Source organism: Tinamus guttatus, unplaced genomic scaffold (assembly GCF_059628265.1).
Source record: "Tinamus guttatus ecotype Peru unplaced genomic scaffold, ASM5962826v1 Tinamus_guttatus_pri_ptg000314l, whole genome shotgun sequence".
Classification (NCBI taxonomy): domain Eukaryota; kingdom Metazoa; phylum Chordata; class Aves; order Tinamiformes; family Tinamidae; genus Tinamus; species Tinamus guttatus.
Genome location: NW_028288848.1, coordinates 7,884,607 through 7,908,812, shown reverse-complemented (window position 1 = coordinate 7,908,812; position 24,206 = coordinate 7,884,607). Strand labels below are relative to the sequence as shown.

Sequence of the window (24,206 nt, the reverse complement as noted above, 5' to 3'; positions counted from 1 at the left end):
TGTATATATTTAACAAACAAGTACCAAAGATTAGTCTATCTACTCTTAGTAGTAAGAAGAGTATACACTTGTGTTTCAAGTATTGGAATATACTTTCGCTTGGCTACTGATTCCTGATGTGAATGATTGCATTTAGTATCAACAGTAATCTCCCTCAGCGGAATGTGTGGGACACAGAGACAGCATAATATTCTACACAGATATTTCATGACTGTTCCCTCGCTCCCAGCCACTTGCATGGTTGTTGGGTTAGCCAAGTTCTTGCACATCAGTGCAAATAGTAGCAACATATAAAAGTATACATTAATTTTGCAAGCAGATTCTTTTAACTAATAAGCAAAGAGGCATATTAATGATTTTCAATCAATGTACTCACCACTTTCTTAGCATCTATATTTTGTGACTCACTTGATTTCTGCTTTCCAAGGTTTTTTACGTAACTATGAACTTCAGAACCGAAACAGTCGGCTCCATAAAAGGCACTGCTCCATCCAGGATTACAGCTGTGAAAGTCAGGTAGATTGGGAGATGCAAGATGGCTGTTTTCAACTGTCTTTATCATGCTCTCTTCCCCTGGTTCCATATTTTCTTCTGCAAAGCCTGTACCCACACAACAGTCATTGTTTTGCAAGCACTGTCCCTCTTTTGCTATAAGAATACTATTCTTCAGCCGGAATTCTTTTTCACAGTTATCTGAAGGTGACTCATGCAGGTCTTTTTCAGGTAGTGATGTATCGATCAGAGGTTCAGGCTTCATGTCAAAGGTTGCTTCCACTTCTGAAGGGAGAGAGAGGGGTGGAATGAAAGGAATAATGGTCATATGTTTTGCTGTATGCTTCATTAAACTTAAAGACTACCTATGCCCTTTAATAGAGTTATTATAGGTGTGCTGGTCCACCTTAAAGTGTCAACTGCTATGACAAAAATATCTTTTATGTTCCTTTTCTGCTTATTTGGCTCTCAGCTAGACCTTGTAAAATGGTAAAGGTCAAAGAAACCACAAAACTCTTAAGTTTTGATCAATAAGTTTTTGAAAAATACAATATATGTCCTGAATATGTACTAAAAGCATTTAAACAAAGCATACTACAGAAGAGAAGCTTCAAAACAAAACTAAACCTCTGAAAACTGTACACACATTCTTAAAAAACTTAGTTCTTCATTTGTTTTATCATCCATAAATCTTGAAGCTCTTCATATACAGAGAACAAGAGTATTTGATATAGCCAAAGGACACACAGGTATTACTGTTGTGCTTTCTGCTCCTACAGGACTGATTCCCTTGGGCTATGGTAGGACTTCTCTGAAGTTATAACAGCTCCGAGCAATCTTAAGGGACTGAGGTGACAGTCAAAGGTTGGCATCGTGCAGACAGCAGCCACCTGCCAGAAGCCTCTCTCTTCACTTGCACAGTCCTCCAGGGCTTAGAGACGCCAGCCTTGGAGGTAAATGTGCCCGAGTTACTGGTGCAAAGAAGTCTCATTCCCCGTGGGAAGGGCTGGCTCTACATTTGCAATCATGCTGAGCCAAAATAAAAAATTGTAACATTGCCTGACAGCAGCCAAGTGCAAGCTCATAACTTTAAGCTTTGCCATAACACCCAATACAACTTTACACAAAACAGAGAAGTAACCTAGTTTAAAAACAGAATTGTATGTGCTTTATGTATGAATACGTGAAAATGTACAATAAAGGAGATTCAGGACTATATAAAAAAGTGAACTTTCGGTAACTGTAGACTTTGAAACAGTTTGTACAAGCTCTGTACAGGTCCCATTCCCAGAATTTGTAAATAATTTAATTGACAATCTCTGTTCTTATTCTGTTTTTTTTTTTTTTTAACTGCCTAACTTTGCTTAAATTCTAGTAAGTCAACAAAGAAGGGCCAGGTATGCTAAGTGTTAAAGAGTCACCACTCGGTCTATCTTCATCTGCTTCAGTAATGCCTAAGGAGTCAAACACTTTCTCAAGCTCTCCTCTCTCTAGCTAAGCTTGCTGTATGGAGCTGATTCTGTAAGGCTGACCATTGCTCCTCTCTCTTTTTATCTCTCTCCACCAAAGCATGCCACTAGCATCGACTGCGTGAACACAAGAAAAACACATGTAGCAATTAGGAATTCATGATTTTTTTTTCAACAGTCACATGTTGCTTTAGTAAATGAAGCAGACATCCTGCTCAATATTTGGTCAGATTTAACCTTCAAATAAAAGACAAAAATTCTGCAAGGTACAGAAAATGTTCAGATATTCTGTCACAAGCTCTAAGGTGACTGTTTGCCTGAAGGCATACTGGGAGTGCCAATCTCTCCAAACTTGACTCACTGGGGGATTCTCAGCACACATAAAGATCTAGGTACACAAGATCCCTTCTCACCCTCCATCCGATGGCTGCTTGCCAAAAAGCTGTCAGACTGCTCCAGCTCTTGGAATACACTGTCACATTTTGAATCATTTGCCTCAGTTACGCTGAAAATACAAGAAGATGAGGAAAAATTAATGTTTCATACCCTTAAATATTTATGTCAGGATAAAATGAGATCTTATAAATAACCCTGCAAGAAGGACTTAATTTAATTTATCAAACTCCTGAAGTTTGTACACTTCACAACACAATTTCAGTTGTTATTTTACAAGAAAAAATGTTCAAATTCTTAAGGACATTAAGGTACACTGAGTGAGCTCTAGAGATTTCCTTTAGAACATTTAGGAAAATTTCAACAAAAATATCAGAGCGCATATAAACAGAAAGCATCAGGATTCAGTCTCTGGATGGCAGGCTGGCTCTAAGTTGGCTCTGATGAGACTAATGACAGTTCTGAGTTAAACAATACAACAATTAAGAACGGTTGGATACTTCCGGTACATGGGAAAACAGTATGTCAGAAATATTCTGAGACAGTTCTTACCTGTGACCTAAAAGCTACACCTGTGTTTTCATGGCGATAATAAATAATTACTTCCTTTTTCTCTCACTTTCAAAGATTTTACATCGTAAGAAAAGTTCATATAGATGATGACATCTCTCTTCAGATATCACAGAAATTCAGCTGCAATAGCTCAACCTTCTCCTGCCAAAACATTCAACTCTGGGAATTAAGAACCTAACTTCTCACCAGTTTTCATGATGAGAACCCATCCCTGACTTCTTATCCAACCCTAACGTGTATTGGGATGGAATGTGAGGGCATTATTTCCAGAGGTCATACCCCTCTGCCCCTGAAACATGCTGCTCATATGAAACACCTTTAATACAAAAGTTTTCCTAGATGGCATCTATCAACCTTCTTTGTGAAAACTTCCAGTCTAGGGCTCAGGACCACGACTGACAAAGAAAACCTACATAATTTCTGCATATGTATCCTTACTGTTTACAATAGTTTTCAGAAAGTCTTTAAAAGTATGATACATTTGGAGGCTGCATTAAAACAAGTGCAGTCTTTACTGTTTTTCAAGGTAAATAAATATGTCACTGGAAATTAAACAGTCAAAGTGTGAATTTAATTAAAATGGTGTTTTCTCACTTAATAATCTATTTACAAAAGATTGTGAGGAGGCACATTAGGTCAAACTAAGGTAGTTAAGTCAAAGATGCTTTTAGCAAATCTAAATTAATTTTGTTGTTCTTAGGCGTCAGTAGAATGAAAAGGATATATCAAGGCAACTTTACTTCTAGTTTAAGGAGAATTTGAGTCAATGCATAAAAAAAGGGAAATCAAACAGAATGAGCAAGTTGAACCATAAGAACAATACATGTCAGTTCTGGATAAGTGGTCTTTTTCTCACACAAGTATGAAGCTCTCCATCAATGGTTACAAAGAATAGTTGATCAAAATTAGCTCTCAGTTGCTCAGCTATCCTACAGCAGAGCTACAGACAAGCTTTATACAAAACATTTCTTACTAATTCATAAAGCACTATTTGATATGGGGGAAGCCAAGAAGTACCTGATAGACCGGGAAATTAATAGCTGACAGGAAAACAAGTAAGATACCTGAAGAGAATCAGCATATGCTTTCCTGCTGCTAGTAATAGGCAAGAAACAGGGAAAAAAATCAAACCAAACAGTAAGAAGTAAAAAACTGAAAAAAACACCTACCATAAATGTGAAGCTCTTTCTCCATTTACAACCTGGTAGAGATTCTCCAGTAATTTTTCGTCCCAGTAAAGGTCACAAAACTTCTCACAAATTGCATTGGAGAACATATCAAACTTAATTTCCTTTAAGGCTAAAATAAAGTTACCTTATTAAAAAAAATAGAATGAGAAAGAGAGAGACAACACATTACTAAAAGCATTCTTTTATACCAATGATATAACATATATAAGAAAACATACATACCCATATCAATAACTTCAACTCCATTCTCAAGATAGCCATCAAATGCAAATTCCTCTTGTATAAGATGAACCACTTTTTGTAATAAAGTATGACTTGCGTTCCGCTGGGACAAGGCTTCAACATCAAAGAGAGAAGTGTTTTGCTTGACTGAGGTCCACCGTGCATGTCCTTGTTCAGTGTTTGTGCCATCTAAACTGGTAGCACATTCGGCATCTTGGCAACTGTTTTTTTTAATTTGGTTATTTTTTTCAATCTTGTGCTGTGTATTAGTGATCTCATGGTTTTGCACTTTGCAAAATGATGCATCATCTTCTGTTTGTGTGCTCCTTTTATAATGTGCAATAGCACTTGAAAGTAGCACTGGCAAACTATGGCAGCAGTCATAAGCAATTCTTGAACGAAGAGGTTTATTTGCTATTTGCTCTGATACAGCTAAATGTACAGGTACAAATGTTAAAACTCTTTTCTCTATGTCCTGTTTGAGAATGATGTTATTTATATGAAGGGTATTAGAAGATGCAGGTAAAGACAAGGAACTTGAAGAAACTGCAGATGAAATATTATCTTCTGGTGAAAGATGTGAGGAATGAGACTTTGATGATAATGTAACTGTAGAATTAAGCACACTTCCAGACTTCTCTCCTTCTGAAGACATCTGGGCTGAATAGCCTGGCATTTGTAATTCACACTCAGGTATTTCAGGTGCACTTTCAACAACTGGATCATCAGTAGCATGACTGTTTGTGTCTCCTACACAGGACACTGATTTGTTGTGCCCCATATGCTTTTCTTCTCCGATCTCTTTCTTGCATTGCACAGAAGTTGGTTTGTGAACCTGTCTGAAAAGGAGCAAAGTATTTTTTGAGAACAAATTCAGTAGATCTAACATCAAACTTTTAGCTTACTTTGCATTAGCATATACTAACTTTATAATGTTTGCGTTTTGTTGCAGAATAATAGGCTTAAAGTGAGTTGCAGGAGAGGTGAATGCAACAGGTAATGCAGCCTTCTCACAAGTTAAAGAAATCTGGCAAGGTACTGGTCCTCTAACTGCTATAAGTTTGCTTTCACTGGTAGTTGGCACAAATCCTGAAAAAAAGAAACAGAATTAGAAGAAATATGAACAATATATAAAATACAAAGGCTATGTAGAAAGAAAAAAAAGCCTCTTTGACTGACTGAGAAAATCTCCCATAGAGAATTGATCTAGAGAATACTGAAAGAAAGGAAATCTAACTGCTTACCTAGACTTGACTCTGAAGGGCCCATTTCATGTCTTTCATTTTTAAGTTCAAAAGCAACATGATCTTGAGAAGAGATTGCTTCTTCCTTAGAAGCCTGGCAATAAAAATTGAAGTCCAACCTCAATCTATCCTTGTTCAGCATGCTACTCGAAAAACTATAAACCTAGAATATTGAGATTTTGAATTTCTGTAATCTGCAAAGTAGCAATCCAGTCACACCTAAGTGGAGAATTAAAACGATCGATACAGAAAACTCTAAGGACAGGTAGAACAGTTTATTAATTTTGGTAATTCACTGTGTAATTTTCATAATCAAAAATTCTGAGGCAATTCATAATGTTGAACAAAGTCAATTCATCAGATTGACTGAACATAATGTTGTGTATCCTATATGCAGATATAAAACATAAACAGAACACAGCAACGACATATTAACACTTTCCATTCTCTGATTAGAAGGATGTAAGTGAAGGCCAGATCATGAAGCTAAGTCACTGGTTTGCCTTATTTCTTTGCTCTCATCCATGCAGATTATTATAGATTTTGGGTGTCAAACTAGAGCAACCATTCCAACACAGAGAGAGACATTATGCAGCCTTTTTGGAACCACAGATATTATTCTTCAAAAAAATTCAGTGGCCCACTGTAACAGCTACCTCAGAAATGTGATAAAGTTGTTTTTTTGTCGTTAACTTTATTAAATTAAAAAGCTTTTGCATCCTTGCCCTAATTTTTGACCAAGTAATACTTGCCAAGTTCAACCACATCATTTCAAGACTTAAATATAAATGCACATATATCTAAGAGCAGGCATTAAAACTGACTCCTAAAAACAGAATACAATTTTCACATCCTTTTTATATTACTGCAAAGAATTAAAAATATGTATTTTTCTATACGTATATCACTATAAAATTATACATAACATATAGCATAAACATATATGCTCACACACGTACAATTCTAAGTATTATATAAATCTTTTACCGTTAATAATGCTCTCACAAAGATAATTCTTAAAGACTACTTAAGAGTGTTGAAAAAATTAGGAGGATTAACAATTATACTTGAAAGGATCAAAAATCTTACTAGAACATATTTTACAGAAATAAATGGAAAATAAATAAATGCAGTAAATTACAGAAAAAAAAGCAGAGGGCACACTTACCTTAAAGACACCTTACCTTAACAACAGATTTACTCAACAAGGCCAGAATTTTTTTGCTGTTTATGCCTCGATCAAGCAAAAAGCAATTGCATGCCTAAAAACACAAAAATCATAATTTTCAATTAGTAAACAAGTTTTCAACTAAGTGAACTATTCCTGGAAAAGGACAAGACATGATAAATAGTCAATTAAAATTAATCTAAGTTTAGGAAGTCTTATGAACCTATTTCAAGTACCTTAATGATAATTTCAATATAAATTAAAAACACACCCCTCCATTTCCCCAGAGGAGGAGTAACTTAAAAAGAAAATAAAAGATTATCATTGATAGGCTATTACCAAAAATAAATTGATATTTTGATTTTCAAATGATTAAAATAATGCCCTGGCCACAACTAATAATTTCATACAAAATTGTTTAAATAGAGTAACCTTAATTGCATCAGCTACAGAAGGTCTCTCTTCGGGATTTCTTTTTGCCATATCCAGAAGAAGGCTTTTCAACTTTCTTGGCAATGCTAGTTTGTGATGAGGTGGAAAGCTGTATTTTGCTGCCATCCATAGAACTGCAGCAACACCATAAATGCAGACCTATGAGTGTAGCAGAGGAAAGATGTAACCAGACCAAAATAATTCCTTCAAAACCAGTCCCCCGCAGTTATCCACTGCAGTTATCCTCACCCCAAATTAAATAAAATGGTCTGCAGCTTCCAAAGAATGGACCACCACCAGTCAGTGCTGATGAAAATCCTGGCCCATTTTAAAAACTAGCAGTTATGTGGCAGTGTCAATAATAGCAGCTAATATTCTCCTGTTGGAAAAATAGGCATAATTTGTCTCCTCATTTGACTAAGAGAATTATCAAAACAAAAAAGTGTTTTGTGTTATATTCAGATGAAGCCCTTTCTCATATAATAGATTAATGTAAGCATTAGGGTTCTAGCTTAACACCTGACTGGAAGCAATTTACTTAAAAAAAGGTCTTGATAATTCAGCAAGTAAATGGCACAAAGTCATTACGAGTAGCTCAGCACAAGCTGTATTTTACTCCTATGAACAAGTACAGAAGATTACACCTATCAGACGAACTTGGTACTATGCATTTATTTCAGGAATTGTACTGCTGGCAACTAGGCCACTTGAAGTTGCCATATTGAGAGACCTTGGAAAAGTACTTGATCTTCACAAGTAGTCTTATTTTATTTGAAGAATTACTATTTTCAGACAGAGACTCACTCAAACTATTTAATGTTTAGCATAGCACAATACAGAGTTTTCTAGTGCTCTCTGGAGCCACGTAAAAAACTCTGAACACAAGCAAGTTCACTGTAAAGAGGGCAAGCTGTGAAACATCTGAGCTGCTGAACAAAAGCTAATAACAGGTAAAAAAAGTCTAAAAGAAGAGAAAGTAACTCCACCAGGTTATCTTCCTCTTAGGTTCAAAGTTGAAAGAGGTCGATAAGATTTCAATTTTAACTTCTTTTTTCTTTCTTTCTTCTCTTTAAAGGAAAAATTACCACCTGACCCAGCACATGCTCTGCAAAAGCTCCTTCTACTGGTAAGTGGCACAGGCACTGAGGCTGGCGCTGCACAAGCCTTGATGATCCTACCACAGTTCTGTTAATCCTTATAACAACCTAAAAGTTATACAAATATCAGGAACTAGCCAAAAATGGAAGCGAACTTAGTCAGAATTCTACATGTAATATTGGAATGCTGGAAAAAAGGACTTTCCAGAGATAAAGCATGAATTACAAAGGCTTCAGTGATACTAATTTCCACTGTCTGATAAAGTTGCTATATTATATTTCAGGGTTAGTTTAAACTTCAAGATAGCTTCCAAATATCCTGCATACTGGATCAAAACAATTTAAAAAGAAGAAATGACTTTAAAGAAAAGAACATATAAATATTTAGTAGTTCTAAGTAATTTAACAGAAAGATAATATTTTTAAAAAAAAATTTAAAGCAATTTTTCTTCTGACTCACAACTATTATTTCATGTTTACAAATGGACAAATAGGGCAGGAAATGCTCTTTTCATATTACAAAATAGATACTGTAAATTCAAATGTTAGAATGTTAGAATGTTTTTGCTTTCTCATTTAAGGAGCAGAGGGACATAATTGTCCACTGATAAAATGAATGGCAACCCACATGACCTACCACATTACCTTCTCGGTAACTATACCCTCCTCCTCAATTTCAGGAGCTAAATAAAATACATCGCAAGATTCTGAAAGAGAAAAGAAAACACAAGGTAAGATATTTTCTTTATTCTCCTTAAAACTAAATGGCTTAATATATCAATTTACCTTCAGCTTTTGGAGCAGTGAAGATGATGCTACCATGGCAGTCAATCTGTACAGAGTCCAAACATAAGAACACTGCAAAACAAGTTACAAAAGACAAGCTGTAATAACTATCTGTCCTTTTAACTGTTTCACACCAAAGAAATGAAATAATTTGAAAAATAATTTGCAACATCAGCTATCACCCTAGGATAGTAAAAATGAAGCTTTAAATAACGCTAGTGCTGGAACAGAAATCACCCAATATAACAGACAGCAGAGAAGAAATCACCCTAAGCTGCAATTACAGACAGGCAATTCCTTCAAGAAAAAAAAAAGACAAGAAAATAAAACAAAACGGGAACAAGATAAATAAAAGGACTTAGAATGCTGGAAACTTATTCCGTTTATACCTAGCACTGAAGAGAAGGCCCAGAAAGGAACAAATGAAAGAAATGCTTCCACTAGATGTGCTCCAGGCTTCTTACAGCCTTCACAGCACAGCCTAATTTAACATACTTTAATATAATAAGCCATATGGTTGGCAGTGCAGTTCTGCCTTCACAGCTACCATCAAATAAACCATTTTGCTACGAAAAAACAGGGTGCTTGGACAGTAAAAATCAAAATTAAATACAAAAAGACAAGTTTGAAGAGCTCTAGGAATAAAAAAGAGATATAAAAAGGAAAAGATGCTTTGTAGTTATATGTACAAAACGTATCTAAAACGATCTAACTTCATTAAAATGTATTTGAGCTCAATTTTGGCCTCAATATGCTTCATGTAAATACAGGCTTGCCTATTAACTTCAGTAGTATTTAAGCCTGCCCTGAACTACTTATCTTTTCTGAATTGGAACTGTTACTAGATATTTCTACAAGGGCAGCTTCCCTGAGATCAATTCACGCTCACTTATGATATCTCAACAGTAAAAACCTCTGGCCCTAACTTTATAATCTAGCTCATGCAAACCAGGACCGGTCTCCTTCCTGGGCAGTATAGCAAGAGAATTCTCACACGGGTCCTCTACAGAGCAACATACAGAAAACAACTGGAAGGCAAACAAGCAAAGACTCAATGAAGGGTGCAAACACCTTCTGTAGCATGATCTTTTTCAAAAATATATGAAAATACTAACTTCAGGATATATTATCCTATGCAGATAATTTCTAGTAAGCACATTGAAAAAAATGCACTCAAGGGAGCATGTGGAGGAAAAGGCTGTCTAGTAGAATAAATAAGAGCTAGTCCAGCCTGTTCCACATTTCATCTATTTAACCATCATTAATCAGCTACTAGTCTCATGCTATCAGCACTGAGGCAAAGGATATTTCAACATATTGTTTCTATCATCTCAGCATCACATTCAATAAGCTAGGATTTTTAAAAGGAATACTGAACTTTATTGCTTTTCTCCTCAACCCCTCCACTGAAATAGCAACACAGCTGTAAGTCACTGCAGGATGTGCAGCCAGTCTCCAAACAGGCAGTGATTCCTCTGGCAGAAACATTCTAATTTGGAAAACATTATTCAAATTCAGAGTAGCTTTATTTTATTGAGGGCAACATTGTTTAAGGTGCTCAGAAATCTCTTTTTATAGCCAGTTTCTCTGTAATGTTTTTATACCAGAAAAGACAAAATGGTTGAAACTGAAAATAAAAGATACACAGAAAAGCTTTCTGTACCTTACTATCCATTTGTCCCAGACTTCAAACTAATCCGTACCCAAATCCTCAAAAGCTGCTTTTTAAAGACAAGGTAGGGCACCTCTGCTCTTTTTTATTACAGATTTCTAGTTAGTGAAAGCTAGACCTAACATTCAGAATATGTACTGAAATTTAGGACCATCGTTTCCCGTGTTATGTACAACATATTCCAATTCTGTCAAAGGTTTACTCCCCTTTCCTCTCTCAGGAGCTCAGGAGCTGATATCTGAACCCTCCTATAAACTCAAGCGAAAGAATGGACAAAGAGCAGATGAAAGTCCCGCCAAGATCCTGGTCACTTTAAATTGGCAAAGGCCTCGATTGTCAAAGGCCACCTAGGTATGAAACATATATATTCCTTCTCCTACATGTTCCTTCCTTCCCCCACAAACACAGATTAGAGAGAAATTAAGATATTTTTACAAGTGGAATAAAAAATCAAAGCGTTAAATTAGAAATATTGTCTGTTATTTTTTCTATACAAAAAAGAGTGATATTTGGCATCAATGGCTTATACCGAACATTAAAACAAGGATGTAAATAAAGAAATATTTAAAAGTAATTAAGCTTTTACCTGGATAATCTATGCAAGTCTGCAGAGTACGTAAACACTCATGACATAATGCCCACAGTTCATAGTCTTTCAGAGGTTTACCATACCAGGACAAAAGGAGTTTTAGTGATATCCACTGCAAAAAAAGAGTGAGCATGGAAAAAGTTATTAGAAATTATTACAGAATAAAAATATTTACTAATGCAATGAAAAATCAAATCCTAACATACAATATGCCTACCTTAGGAGCATTAAGAAAAGGTATTGTGGTTACTGGTAGGAAAACAATAATGCTTCTTACTGAAAAAGCATTCCCTGGGTAACTGCATAGATGAGCAAGTCTCTTAATTGCATAACAAAAGTGTAATTCAAATTAGATTTCACAAAGAATAGAAACGCTTCAGGCAAAGTGAGCTGTTTGGAAGTTCTCTTTCCTCATATTAGGAAAAGATTCTTTCATAATGTCAAAGATGACCTATAACTGAAGGGACAAAATCTTGGCTTAAAACATAAAAAGCTAAACGAAAAGCAACAAGAAATTAAAACACTGATTTACCCTAGCATTTACGTTACAAGTCTTACCTTAAAGATTTCATCAACATTTCTTGTTCTTCTGTGAAAGGACGTTAACAATATTGACAGAATTAGTGACAGGAAGTGCATTATTTTGTTTTTAATCTCTGGCTGTTCAGCTTGCAAAAACCATACTTTCTTCTTGGTTATAAATGTAGCTTTTCTATCTGGCCTATACCTTGTGACAAAGATACTGCTCGAATGCAAGAGGACATTTACTTACTGTTCTTCAGAGAAGGCATGCTTTATATTTTGTGCACGTTTTAAAATAAGAAGTTGACATTGATAGTACCACATAGACATCATCTTCTAGATCAAGCTGTGCTAACTGAAGGGATTATCTCTCTGGAGGTCCTAATTACTGACCAGCTGGACATCACTACCCTCTTCAGCCACTGACACCAAAGGAGCAGTGAAAAGTAAGTCCCTGCAGGCAGATCCCCCTGGGATAGTGCAGACCATCAAACTATTTAAAACAGCACAGGACATTCTCTGTTGTGTATGCAGCCCGTAACATACTTAACTGTCTCTAAAGAGCAAGTTTAAGCCATCTTGGAGAAAAGGACTACCAATGCATTAATTCAGGATTAAGTGGAAAAAAAATAGGAACACAGGAAGCAAAACCAAAATTACAAACCTAAAAAATGTTTGTTGTTATTATACAAAACCTTTTATAGCTCAAGATCTAAATATTCTAGAGGTCTGCTCTTGCTCGCAGTCTGGTTACACAGAATGGTAGCACTATGTAACATGTTTGCTCAAGTCAAGCTCTGAACTGTCATTTGCTGCAGTCAATTTTTCATGATCCTGTTTATGGATCACTCTTCAGTGAGACACTACTTGGATTTTATAACGCAACATATTACGCATAGTTTACTGCATTACCTTTAATCTAGATCAACAAACAAACAACTTTCCTGAAATCTACGGGGGAGAAAAAGAGAATCATATTAATTTCTACAGCTTTGTTGATAGCTTAATATTTACCATAATACAGCTGTCAAAGAAGGTAAATACTTTGGTCTCCTTCAGTTTAAATATCCCTTAAATGTGAGCCAAATAGCCTACTAACTTTTAATAAGATGTGTCACCAATCACTGATTCACTTATAACATTACCCTACCTCTCTACCTTCAACATATTATAAACAGAATCGGATGCTTGTACTATTGCATACTTCTTGCTGTCACTTTGCAAAAAGCAGTCGCTTTAGTACAGATATATATGAACATAGGTAACTGGGTTAAACTTCATTTCCAAATTTTGCTGTCATCAGCACTCGAGTGCAAAGTTCTTTTGCAAACATTTGCCTTGGCTGCATCTAGAAAAATAACCAGTCTGACAAGAAGGCAGCAGCTGCACAGCAGGGAAGAAGAGACCAGCTAGTCAGAGGAATGAACGACCCCAGAGACTATTTGAACCACACAGAGCTTCATCCTGTTGAATGATTTCTGTCCTTGAGCAGGACTGTGATCCCCTGCTTGTAGAATACACTTGTCCACTGCCTCAGAAATGTCTTTGCTCACAGATGCTTTACCATGAAAAGAGCAGATAAGCTTCAAATTCATGGAGAACTGGCATGTAAAAGGAAAACAAAACAAAAAAGCAACAGAAGAAAAATTCTACAGATTGAGTTGAAAGAAGAACACTTTGGGATAGTTTTCCCCAGTAATAAGACCCCCTGACATGTTTCTCTCCAAGAAAATCCCTCCTCCTGAAGTTAGTGCCCCTGGAGGCTCCGCAGCAAAGACAGACTTTCTCCGTCGTGTAAAAAGTGGCTCTTGTGGCTGGAGGAGATCAACAGCTCGTGAGGGGAAGAACAATTTCTCACTAAACTGGACAGTGAACTCAGCTGCACAGTAGTGAGTTCAAATGCATTTCTCATCACTTCTGGCATATTCAAGCTCTCTAGAGGATGAAAGGATAGAAAGAGTTTCAAACATAGCAGAAAAGTAGGGGGAAAGGAACCCTAAGAGGAGCAGCAGCAAAAGTTTATGACAAAAAAGGAGAAAGTGAAAAAAAAAACAGGGGATGAGAAGACACCAGGAACTGAAATTGTGTCTCAGAAAAAGGATGTAGGAATTGTGATGAACAATATGTAGAGTCTAGAAAGGAAAAGAAAAATAAAAAGGGGAGGGGGGCTTCTCAGCGTAGAGTTATAAAACATTTTTTATTTAAGCCTCAAATAAGGTATTCAATTTATTGGACATTCAACTCCACTGAACATGCTTATGCTTTGGTAAACAGGTAAGTGGAAGTTTCCCTTATTTAGGCATCTGTCTCCCATGCAAATCCAAACCTAATTCATGGCTGTTAGCATTTCACGATGCAAAAAGTCTGAAGTGCTAGAAAATACCTGCCTAAAATAAAGGCAAAACAGGCCAGAGCATGCTTTAAGTTTGCTTCTTAATTATCTATTCTGACAGCTCAGCTACGATTCAGCATGCAAAAGGCCTCACATCCACTGCACTTAACTCATTAACACTGCTTATTACCTCTACTTACTTCAAGGCTGAGACATAAAACATTTATTCTACATTAGCATTGGTGATTACCACACCAAAACACAGGCGAAGTTTCAATCTAGTGCCCATTTCTGGATTTGTTACTTCACATTCTAAAATTAATACTTTTATAAAGGAAATTTTTATTTTTTTTTCCTCACCGCACAGAAGAATTGACTAAAAATATGAAAAAGTCATCGGGCTGATGACTGCCTATAACAGTGACATTTTGCTTTATGCCAGAAAGATTATATTTAAATCTCGCATGTTGAGAATGACTTTTTCCTTCAGTTTTAGTAAAAGCATTTACTGAGTCTTCTTTTTCATTGTTGACATCAGAACTGTGCAACAGCAATTATTGAAACTATGCCCACAGTAAAATATTTTATGAATGCGATGGCATATTTTATATTTAATTCCATATAAAATATGCTGGCATATATTAAACAGCCAAAGCAAGAGAAGGCTTTCACTATGCTTTTCCTAAGGAGAATTTCCTATTCTGGGAACAGACAACTTTTCTTTTCTGCAAGTGTTATTTCCCCAGTGTTTAAGTGTCGCTCTCTGGCTACAAGGGTTTTCACTTCTCCTATGCTTGACTGGGTATGAATGATCAACATGATAAAATGTGCATTTGCCAGGTTCCTGTTAACCCTTCTCGCGGGAAGGCTGTAACATCTGAATCACAGAGTAACATTTAAAAGCATTAGAGATGAGACACACCTGATTGGAATGAAATTGGTTAGAGAAATAAAGGATCTCCACTCACACTTGAAGTGAAAAATATTTATTCATGGCATGCAAAACTATAAAAATGCTAAGAAAACCCTCACAAGATACATTGCAGTAGCAAGACAACAGCAAGCAAGTATTTTTAGTAATGCCTATTAGCAGTAAAGCACACAACATTACGAAGCAGTTTTGGGGTATTAGAAAAATATTGTCCACTGGAGAAGTACGACTGACAGGTAAGAAAAAACATTTATTCTCCAGAGTAGACAAGGTTGATCTTTGGCTGGATGGGACTTGTATTGCACTCTCTCTAAAGGACAAGCAATACTTATGAGAGATGCTAGAGATACTATAATTCAAAAGCTCTGTTTGCAGTAATCATGTTCTTCTATTACAGAGAACTGGTAAAAGAGCATCCCTTTATGAGGTGTTAAACATTTAGCCCAGGGATTGAAGAGACATTTTGTCCCTTTGCAGCTAAGAAACTCTCAGACTCACTTACTGGTTTCTTAAACTCAAATATGTTTAGGTATTTGTTAAAACTTGACATTTGGAAATGGAAGAGAACTAGAAATGGTAGAGAGAAAACAGCTGTAAAATTTGGAACCAAAGGATATCGCAGTACGGTTTTATTCTTGCAACGATCAGGAGGTAAGACAGAGGCAGAAAGAGCCAGGTCCCAGAAAGTTGAGGAATAAAATCTGGCTTCTAACAGAGAGAAAGGAGGAGGAAAAAAGAAAAGAAAAGAAAAAGAAAAAGAAAAAAAAAGAAAATGAAAAGCTTCTTCACCCCCCTTCCATCCCCTTTTGCTAAGGAGAAGACTTGCAGTAGAATCACCCATATCACTATAGGTCTTGCTTACAAAAGTTGATATAAGTTGATATACTTAAATGCTTTTATCTTTCTACCCAGTTTAAAAAAAAAAAAAAAAAAAAGGCAAACAAAAAATCTCCAAACACACCACTCTCCTGGATAGCTGCAACATAGAGGATTTAAAAATATTATGCTCTGTAGGAACTGTTTATGTAGCACAACCTGAACATTTGCTATAATTTATTATCAGAAACGGAGATTGATTCTATAAAGCCTTTTTTTTCTACTGAAAACAGTTTTATAAACCTCTGGTTTCTTGGACATCAGGTACCTTACTGTTTTAATTTCAGACCAAATTAGCTAGTCTGCTTTTTAGATGGCTGGAATAACAGTTACCTTTTTAAAATTTACTGTGATTGGCCAATGACCTTGGCAGAGCTGGTTAACCTCACTTCTATCAAGACCTACTTATCTGGAAGAATGAAGCTCTGTTCAGGCTGTAGACCATTCTATTTAAAATTGATAAGATGTTTGAAGAAAAGAAGCATTTCAACATTCAGAAGAATGGCAGACTAACCTTAAAACGTATTTTGAGCAAGTTTTCTGTATGCCAATTTTGAGAAAGCTTTATTTCTTGAAAGCATCTTTAGGTACCCAAACAGACTTAAAACATGATCCTCACAGTCCACTGAGGACAAAATATAGGTCTTAATTCAACAGACATCTTTCCTAAAGGAGCACTTCTCAATGCACTCAATTCATATTCTTAAGTGATGGTAGCCTATTTACTACACACACTTCTCTAGTTAAACAGAGCCTGAGGTAAGTCTGGGTGAGACAGGGGACTGACGCATAGTGTCTTTATTCCATGGGGGAAAGAAGGGAGGAAGGGGAAAACAAAATAAAAATCCCAAAATAAACCCAGGAACTGCATGGCTTTATAGGGATCCGATAGCTAGAATTATTTCAGTCACCCTCTCTCTGAGAAATTGCATGCAATTATTTTCAGATTTATAAACCTCTGCATAAAAACAACAACAGAATCCTTTGAGTCCTTTGAGGAAAGGAATTTTGTGACATAACACACATGAAAGACTGCAGATATTATTCGAGTGACAGCAACAGTTCTAAGACATAACAAACTTTCTCACAGGAGGTCAATGGTTGAGAAGCTGCCATGATCCTTGTTAGAAATACAAGCACCTCTACAAAATAAAGCAGAATCATGGAAGTCCAGAGGCACAAATGACATAGCAGAAGCACACAATTTAGGAATGATTTTAGAGCTCGTGATCCTGTTTCATTCCCTTCTGAAGAACATAGGGCTGCATAGCCTGGAGCAGGAGGAGAGACAGGAAAAAAAGTGCCTACAACAGAAGATTCCTTTCTAGAACCTGAAGAAAAAAACTACAGGATTTAAGAGTCAAATAAAGAAATAAATACACGTTTGAATGCATTCAGCGAGCAACTCCGAGACCAAAAAGCCATGCCATAAAGTCCTGATCCATATTTACTACCCTCCTGCATTATGAATTTGATAAGTACAGATGATATTTGGAGGCGAAGAAAGGGAAAGATGAAAAGGCAGTAAGAACAGTTCTTCATTACAGCTAAGAAATGGATGCCATAGTAATCACAGTCACAGCTCCTGACACACTCGACTATTACTGTTTACTACTCCAGTGGAGGTGTCAGAGCAGGGTGGAACTAGGATAGGACACAGACTGAAAATAACCCTACAGGCCACTGTACTGGATGACTGAAGGACAAGCTGCTGGGCAAGGAGAACAGAGCTGTCAGCAGACACAGCTTTGGAAAAAGTCTTTACCTAAGCATCATTTCTGGAAATGAAGTGTGCACTGAATGCTTGTGCTGCTCATTCCTTCCAAGCCACAGCACAGCTAGATGAGCATCAGGCACCCTGCATTTTTAACCATCAGTTCTCCTACTACATGGATTGCTTATATCTCTCCAAGTGTGGCATGAGAGAAAACCATCTAGTCAGAGGACCAAACTTGTCCACCCTGAGAATCTGTAATCTGAGCAGAGACCACACTACACCAGCTATCACTGAATTCTAGCAGACAAAACAAAACAGCAGCTTTCCCTTTTCTTATTTGGCTGTTATAGAGTTGAAATGTTTGAAACATATCCATCATCTTGTGCACATATTTGATTTTGATCATGAAATATACACAGAACACACAGAAGCAGTTATTTAAGAACACAGGATAGACAGAGCTTGTGTACAGTTCCCCAAATTCTAAATGCATATGTAGATTAAAAAAGTGGAATCTTTTCCCCTCCTGAAGCTGATGGGTTACTGCCATTGATTGGAAAAAGGTCAGGTTTACACCCAGAAATCTTATGATTTTCATAAGCACCTGGGCAGCCTACTGCAAAGTATTGAACTTGACGTATTGACAGCAACATAGAGTCAAATCTACATATCCTTTGGTAAGGCATTCTTACAAATGCAATTAATTATTAATTATGCTACACTAACACACTAGTGAGTGCACTCCAGTATGCTTCATTAAAAATTAAAATGGATGTTGATTTTGCAATAGGATAGATTACTTTTAAAGAGAAAAACGGATGATCATATTTCCAGTGTGAACTCAAAAGTGTGTGGAATAGCAAAACTCTGTTCTGCGGCACATAATATTGCTGGGGCTGGGGGAAACAATCACGCAGTACTTAAGTCATTTCCTCTCCACATAGATGACTACAGCAACTATATAATGAAGACTTTATTTTTACTACCTGCTCTTTACTTTTGATTTCTGACCCTCTGCCTCCACAAAGATTATCTTCGTTATTGTTTGCGCCCATCACGCTGTTGCTTAATTCTGGAGAACTAATTAGATTTGATCCATATCTGTTCCCAGGGGGTTTTGTTGTTAACACTGCATCCACCTTGTTCAAATGTCTTGAAGAATTTTCATTTGGCCCTTGAGAAGTTTCAGTGCCGTCTTCCAGCGCCATGTAATTGTCTAACATGTTTGTTCCAGCAGTGGATTGCTTAGGGCTGTTTAGCACGGCAGCCCTATATGGCATTTCAGAGGTAGCATCAGAACAGACTTCTTTGTGATCAGATAACGGTAAAAATACAGCTTTTCTTTCAAGAAGTGACAAGTGTTCTTCCAAGTTCATGCCAGAGACCTGTGTACACACACAAGGAGCTTCTAAATGACGATCATTAACCTGGTGATTCTTTGGTTCTACTTTTGGTGGATTACTAATAGCAAATGAATTAAGATTTCCCTTTGAAAAGGCAACCTCATTGTTATTGTCTAGAGGTAGCAGTTCTTGTGCAAGCAAGTGATTTTTCCTACCTAGCAGTCCACTGTTGGTTGCAGATGGAAAAAAAGGGCTTGTATCTGAAGCTTCAAGTGGTAGCTTTGGAAAGGTCTTAATTTTTCTCAGAGAACCTTTCCTAAAAATGCCATCTCGCTCCATGTCGGTAACACATGATTTTATATCCAGAGCAACACTAGCAAAACTGTCATTACATACTGCATGCTTATCCTCCTCTTTGCTCTTTTTAACTTGAGTTGCAAGTTGCGAATGTTGAGGTTTCTCATTATCCAGATCAATCTGCATTTCCATTAATCCACTTTCTCTGTCAGTCTCCACAGCAACTACTGAAGAGTCCTTGTGACAGGTAGTTGTCACATCTTCTACTGCAGAGCAATCACCCGCTATGGTGTTTTTCTCATCTGAATATAATTTAGATCCCAAACTTCTTTGATACACTCTTCCCTTCCACATGTTATCACAGCCATCTAGATGCAAAGAACAGGCGCTTATATTAAATACATATTAAAACCTTCTCATCTTTTCTAGTGAGTCTCTATAGTTCTTTTTCTGCCACTACTTTCATATGTTACAAAAAGGGTGGGAACACTCGCTTTTAATTATAAAGGATAGTCTACAGAGATAGTCAAAATAAGTTAAAATAGATATTTATTAAAAATATATTACGCTGAATTGAGAGTTTTGCATTGTCTCTTCCTCCCTGCCATTCCAAACCCACAGATATTTAGTAATGACTTTTGGATATCCAGAAAAGACCCTCTAACAGAGAAGTACACAAAAATATAACATTTTAAAAACCATTAGCTATTTCAGAAAGCTTAAAAATTCTAAACATATTTTAAGCTTACCTTGAGAAGCACCAAATGATTCAATTGAAAGAACCCTTCTTCCAACAGCAGATAGACTTCGACAAATATTACTTGATGAAGCAATCTTCAATTTTTCTTCACATAATGACAAAATGCTCTAGAGAAAATTAGTGTTAAATACTTAATGCTGATAAAAATTAATAATTTTTAGTAACTTGAATCACACAATACAGCTGAATTTATAAATAAGATGTTACATTAAAGGTCTCTTGCACTGTTCATTATCCTACTATGCAGCTGCATTCTTATTTTTATCATGGAATGTTACGTAATTATTTTATACAGTTCAGGTTCTAGCCTACAGTTAGGAAATATTAAGAATAACCAATAAAAATTAATCATCTTAAATATTATCCTTAACAAAAAACTTAGTGGAAATGTAAAAAGCTAGAGTGTGGATTATTTTTTAAACGGATGGTGATTCACTTAAATCCAGGGGCATAGGCAGTATGAAGAATTTTTTTTTTTTTTTATTACCAGTATTACAACAGAAGCAAATTCTGAATCTTTTTAAAACTGAGAAATAAAGCTATCTATTGATCATTCCATATTAAAGAAAACACAGTTACCAGGTCAAAAGAAATGGTAGTATACGAACATCTCTATTCTGTAGCCTAGGCATCATTTGATAAGCAGCAGTGTCAACGGAGTGTTAGCTACTGACATTCGTACACTTAAAAACTATCAGCAGGGGCTGATAGAAGTAGGAGGGTCTCTTTCCACATGCATCCCACTGCTTCCCTGGTGACTGTTCCTAGGCAAACACTGACAAAAGTCCTTACACAGCTCTGAGAAGCTGCTCTTATGTCCCCATTAAAGCCATTTAACCACTCTTCTGCTCTTGTGAGTGGAAGAAAATGGCTCTGCTGGTTAACATATCTGACTGAGGAAAGACAGAGGAAAAAAGGGATACAGATAGCCAGCTGTGATGGAGCCAGGAAAACCCTTGCATAGGTCTATGTGTTTTTGTGCTATTAGTTGCTCTGCCCATCCCCTTTTTGAATTCAATCCAAGCATCATCTGACCCATTACACATTATTTTTTTCATTGCATAGAGCCTTTTGTGCTGTCCCTGTCTCTTCCTTTCTTTCTCTCTCTCTCCCTCCCCCTTTTTCTCCCTCTCCTAAATGATTCTTCTCATTTAATATTTATAAACACAAATCAGATCCGGAGGGGTATTTACACAATCTTCTTAAAAAAGGAATTACCATAAAGCATTTACATCTGCATTTCAGGTTGCATTGCCAGATTAGGAAGTCAAAAAAGTATTGGCTGAATCAGCAAATACTTCACTTTGGTTCCAAAATTGGAGCATGTTACACACACAGAGCATATTTCTCTGTTAACGAGGACACATCCACAAATTTTGTCATTTTACCTCAATATCTGGCCTATCTTCAGGATTCTCTTCTTGCATTTGTTCAAGGAGGGCATGCAGATCTTGTCCAAACTCTGATTCTGTCCCAGGTTCTAACACATATTCAATTGCTGCTTTCAAGGTTGCACCCAAGGAATAGATGTGTGCCTGCATAAAGTTGAAAAGAAGCATTCAATATTTTTATCAGTTCTCTTACACACTCTTCCTTTCAAAAACTCCAAGATCACAAGGGACGTGGCTTACGCTGCCATCCCTTTTAACTTACCAAGTAACAATTCACTGGAAAGGTAGTTTAAATTAAACAGAATAGGATGAACAAAACAGGATTTTAGCCCTGCCTTGGGACTTCAAGATTAAGACAAAGATTAGGACAAAACAAAAGAACTATATGACATCTGACCTAAAAATCAAAACTTGAAATTATTGCTTTGCAAAAATATAACTTCAAGCTTTTCACCATTTTACCTTTTCTTAATAGTGAAGCTGTAACTGAATTTTTTTGTTCTAGCAAGAGTTTCAGAACAACTCTGGCAGGAATTGTTATGACTGTTGTTTTGATCTAGCAAACAATATACATTAAGACTAGTAAGATTTACTCCTTTTTCTACTTGACTGCATAAGCTACTCTAAGGAACTTAGCACCAGTAGAACAAACCACATCCACACACCCACGAATGACTGGCAAGACTTTGTTACAAGACAAAAACAAAAAATATTGACACCAGGATACGAAAATATGAAGCCTGAACAGCAAAAAGCCTGTTCAAAAAGCAAGATGACAGAAAGACACTCATTGCTTCAGACTTCCCTAAGTCATTGCTATCCTATTTCAGCCACAGAAAAATGAACTCTACCCCAGACCTTACCCATAAAAATATAAAAATCCTGTTAATAGAAGCATAACAAAGCCAAAGAGGAAATGCAAAGCCAAATGCTTTAGATTTTAATATTGCTCCATTTGAGCTTTTTGTAGAAATGGAACATTATACTGTTGTAATTTAATATATTTAGTAAAATATTAGTGAGTTGTTCCATGTAATTCATATGATCGGTGACACAGAACATCTCTGATCTACAAAATGGCTTTATTAAAAAAAGAATTAATTATATCTCTAAGAAGAGGAAAAAATAAGGCTGATATTTGGATACAAAAATTGATAATTTCAGTGTTCTGTCTGGAAACTCAGTAAAATGTACTTTGACTGTACAGAGTGAGCAATGTGAGCATATCAGATGAACCAAGGTTATATTTTGTGGGGGCACCTCAGAATAACCCATTTCAGCCTATTTATACAACTACCAACTTCAGAAATTGATGTCTCTACTAGGAAAATATATTTTAATACGTAAACAACTATTACGTAATTGATACAAAACTTCACCAGTGATATTTTAAAATATAACATATTTGCTTTCATACTCTTGCATCATATAGCAAAAAATGGGCAACACTTTACATTTGTACTCCATAACAAATCCTGCACCTGCACTTCATGAGAGTTGTATTTATGGAAATGTTAAGGTCTACAAAGGCAGCAGTAGGAGTTAGGAGAAGAAAAAAAGAATCTACTAGTTATCCTCAACTACCTCCAACAACAACAAAAATTTGAAACTCAACATTCAGAACCAGATAATGTTGTAACACTTGGCACGTCCTTAACAAATCACACCAATTTACATGCTACATCTGAGCCCTGAAATTAAAGTAAGAGTTCAACCTACTTGAAACAGTTCTGCTTTACTGTCTTGACATTTAGTAAGCAAATTACTTCTGGTAAAGCCAGAGAATTATGGATGAAAGTTTCTTGTCCCTGCCTCCTCTTTTCGCTAAATTCCAAAGTAGAATTTTGCAGACTTCTGTAGACATCAATTTTGATGATATCTTATTACTTGGACAATCTGTAGGTTTAAGTCTCTGCAAAAGATTGGAATTCCTCAGGATCTGATGTCTAGATATATAATGCATAAGATGAAATAAAAGATTATCTAGACCTCTTCCAGTGAGAAAGAGGTATATTTGGATAAAAATCTCGTTCTCTACAACTCAGTTACCAACTCCAAGATAAGCAATGCTACCTTAAAGGAACAAAGGAAACAAGAGTGGAGCACTGGTTAATATTCTCTTCTAGCAAATTTTCCTCGGCCGCATGAGGATGTACGTGGGCACTGTAGGGAATAGGACTAACCTGCCAGACTGACAAACTATCTCATCCCCCCCCTTACTCCAGTTCACAATTTATGTTCACAGAAAGGTAAAGCTTTATCCCCTGTCTGTCTTGAAGAGCACATGGAAGTGTCTTTCAGATGCAACAAAACAGATTTCCACTCCCTTTTGCTGTCCTGCTTTAAAGAAGTTCACCACATCTCTTTTTGCACAAGGCCGGTCTTGTTATAATGAAGAAGTATTTTTTTCTCCCTGCATAGCAAATTCTTGGGTTGAGGCACCTCCTTCCTTTGGTCATCTGGAAAATCCACTTTTGATTTCAATTATCATAATTTACAATGAGTTTCCCAAGTCAGAACATTTATTCAGTTATTTTGGCATTTCCTGCCAAATATGTCCAAACATCTGGGTCTAAAAATTTTCTTCTGCATTCTTCTCAGGTGCAAAAAGAAATGGTATCATATCAAGGGACATCTGGATTTACAGCATCCCAATATATTTTGCCTTAAGCAGGGCTGTATACATATCTTTAAGGGCCTTTCCTTTGTC

At 36.4% G+C, this 24,206-nt stretch overlaps 1 protein-coding gene across 1 annotated transcript in view; it reads right to left on the bottom strand.

Moving 5' to 3' along the window:
- KNDC1 (kinase non-catalytic C-lobe domain containing 1) overlaps positions 1-24,206 on the bottom strand; it is a 52,779-nt gene that overhangs the window by 10,749 nt on the left and 17,824 nt on the right. The window contains exons 4-17 of the mRNA XM_088528797.1: positions 21,494-21,640; positions 20,095-20,212; positions 18,692-19,713; positions 11,325-11,439; positions 9,067-9,138; positions 8,926-8,987; positions 7,184-7,342; positions 6,768-6,845; positions 5,584-5,677; positions 5,266-5,428; positions 4,340-5,178; positions 4,097-4,241; positions 2,375-2,466; positions 377-777 (exon numbers count right to left, since the gene is read on the bottom strand). Coding sequence (XP_088384923.1) covers positions 377-777; positions 2,375-2,466; positions 4,097-4,241; positions 4,340-5,178; positions 5,266-5,428; positions 5,584-5,677; positions 6,768-6,845; positions 7,184-7,342; positions 8,926-8,987; positions 9,067-9,138; positions 11,325-11,439; positions 18,692-19,713; positions 20,095-20,212; positions 21,494-21,640 — 3,507 coding nt within the window. The remainder of the gene's footprint in view (positions 1-376; positions 778-2,374; positions 2,467-4,096; positions 4,242-4,339; positions 5,179-5,265; positions 5,429-5,583; positions 5,678-6,767; positions 6,846-7,183; positions 7,343-8,925; positions 8,988-9,066; positions 9,139-11,324; positions 11,440-18,691; positions 19,714-20,094; positions 20,213-21,493; positions 21,641-24,206) is intronic.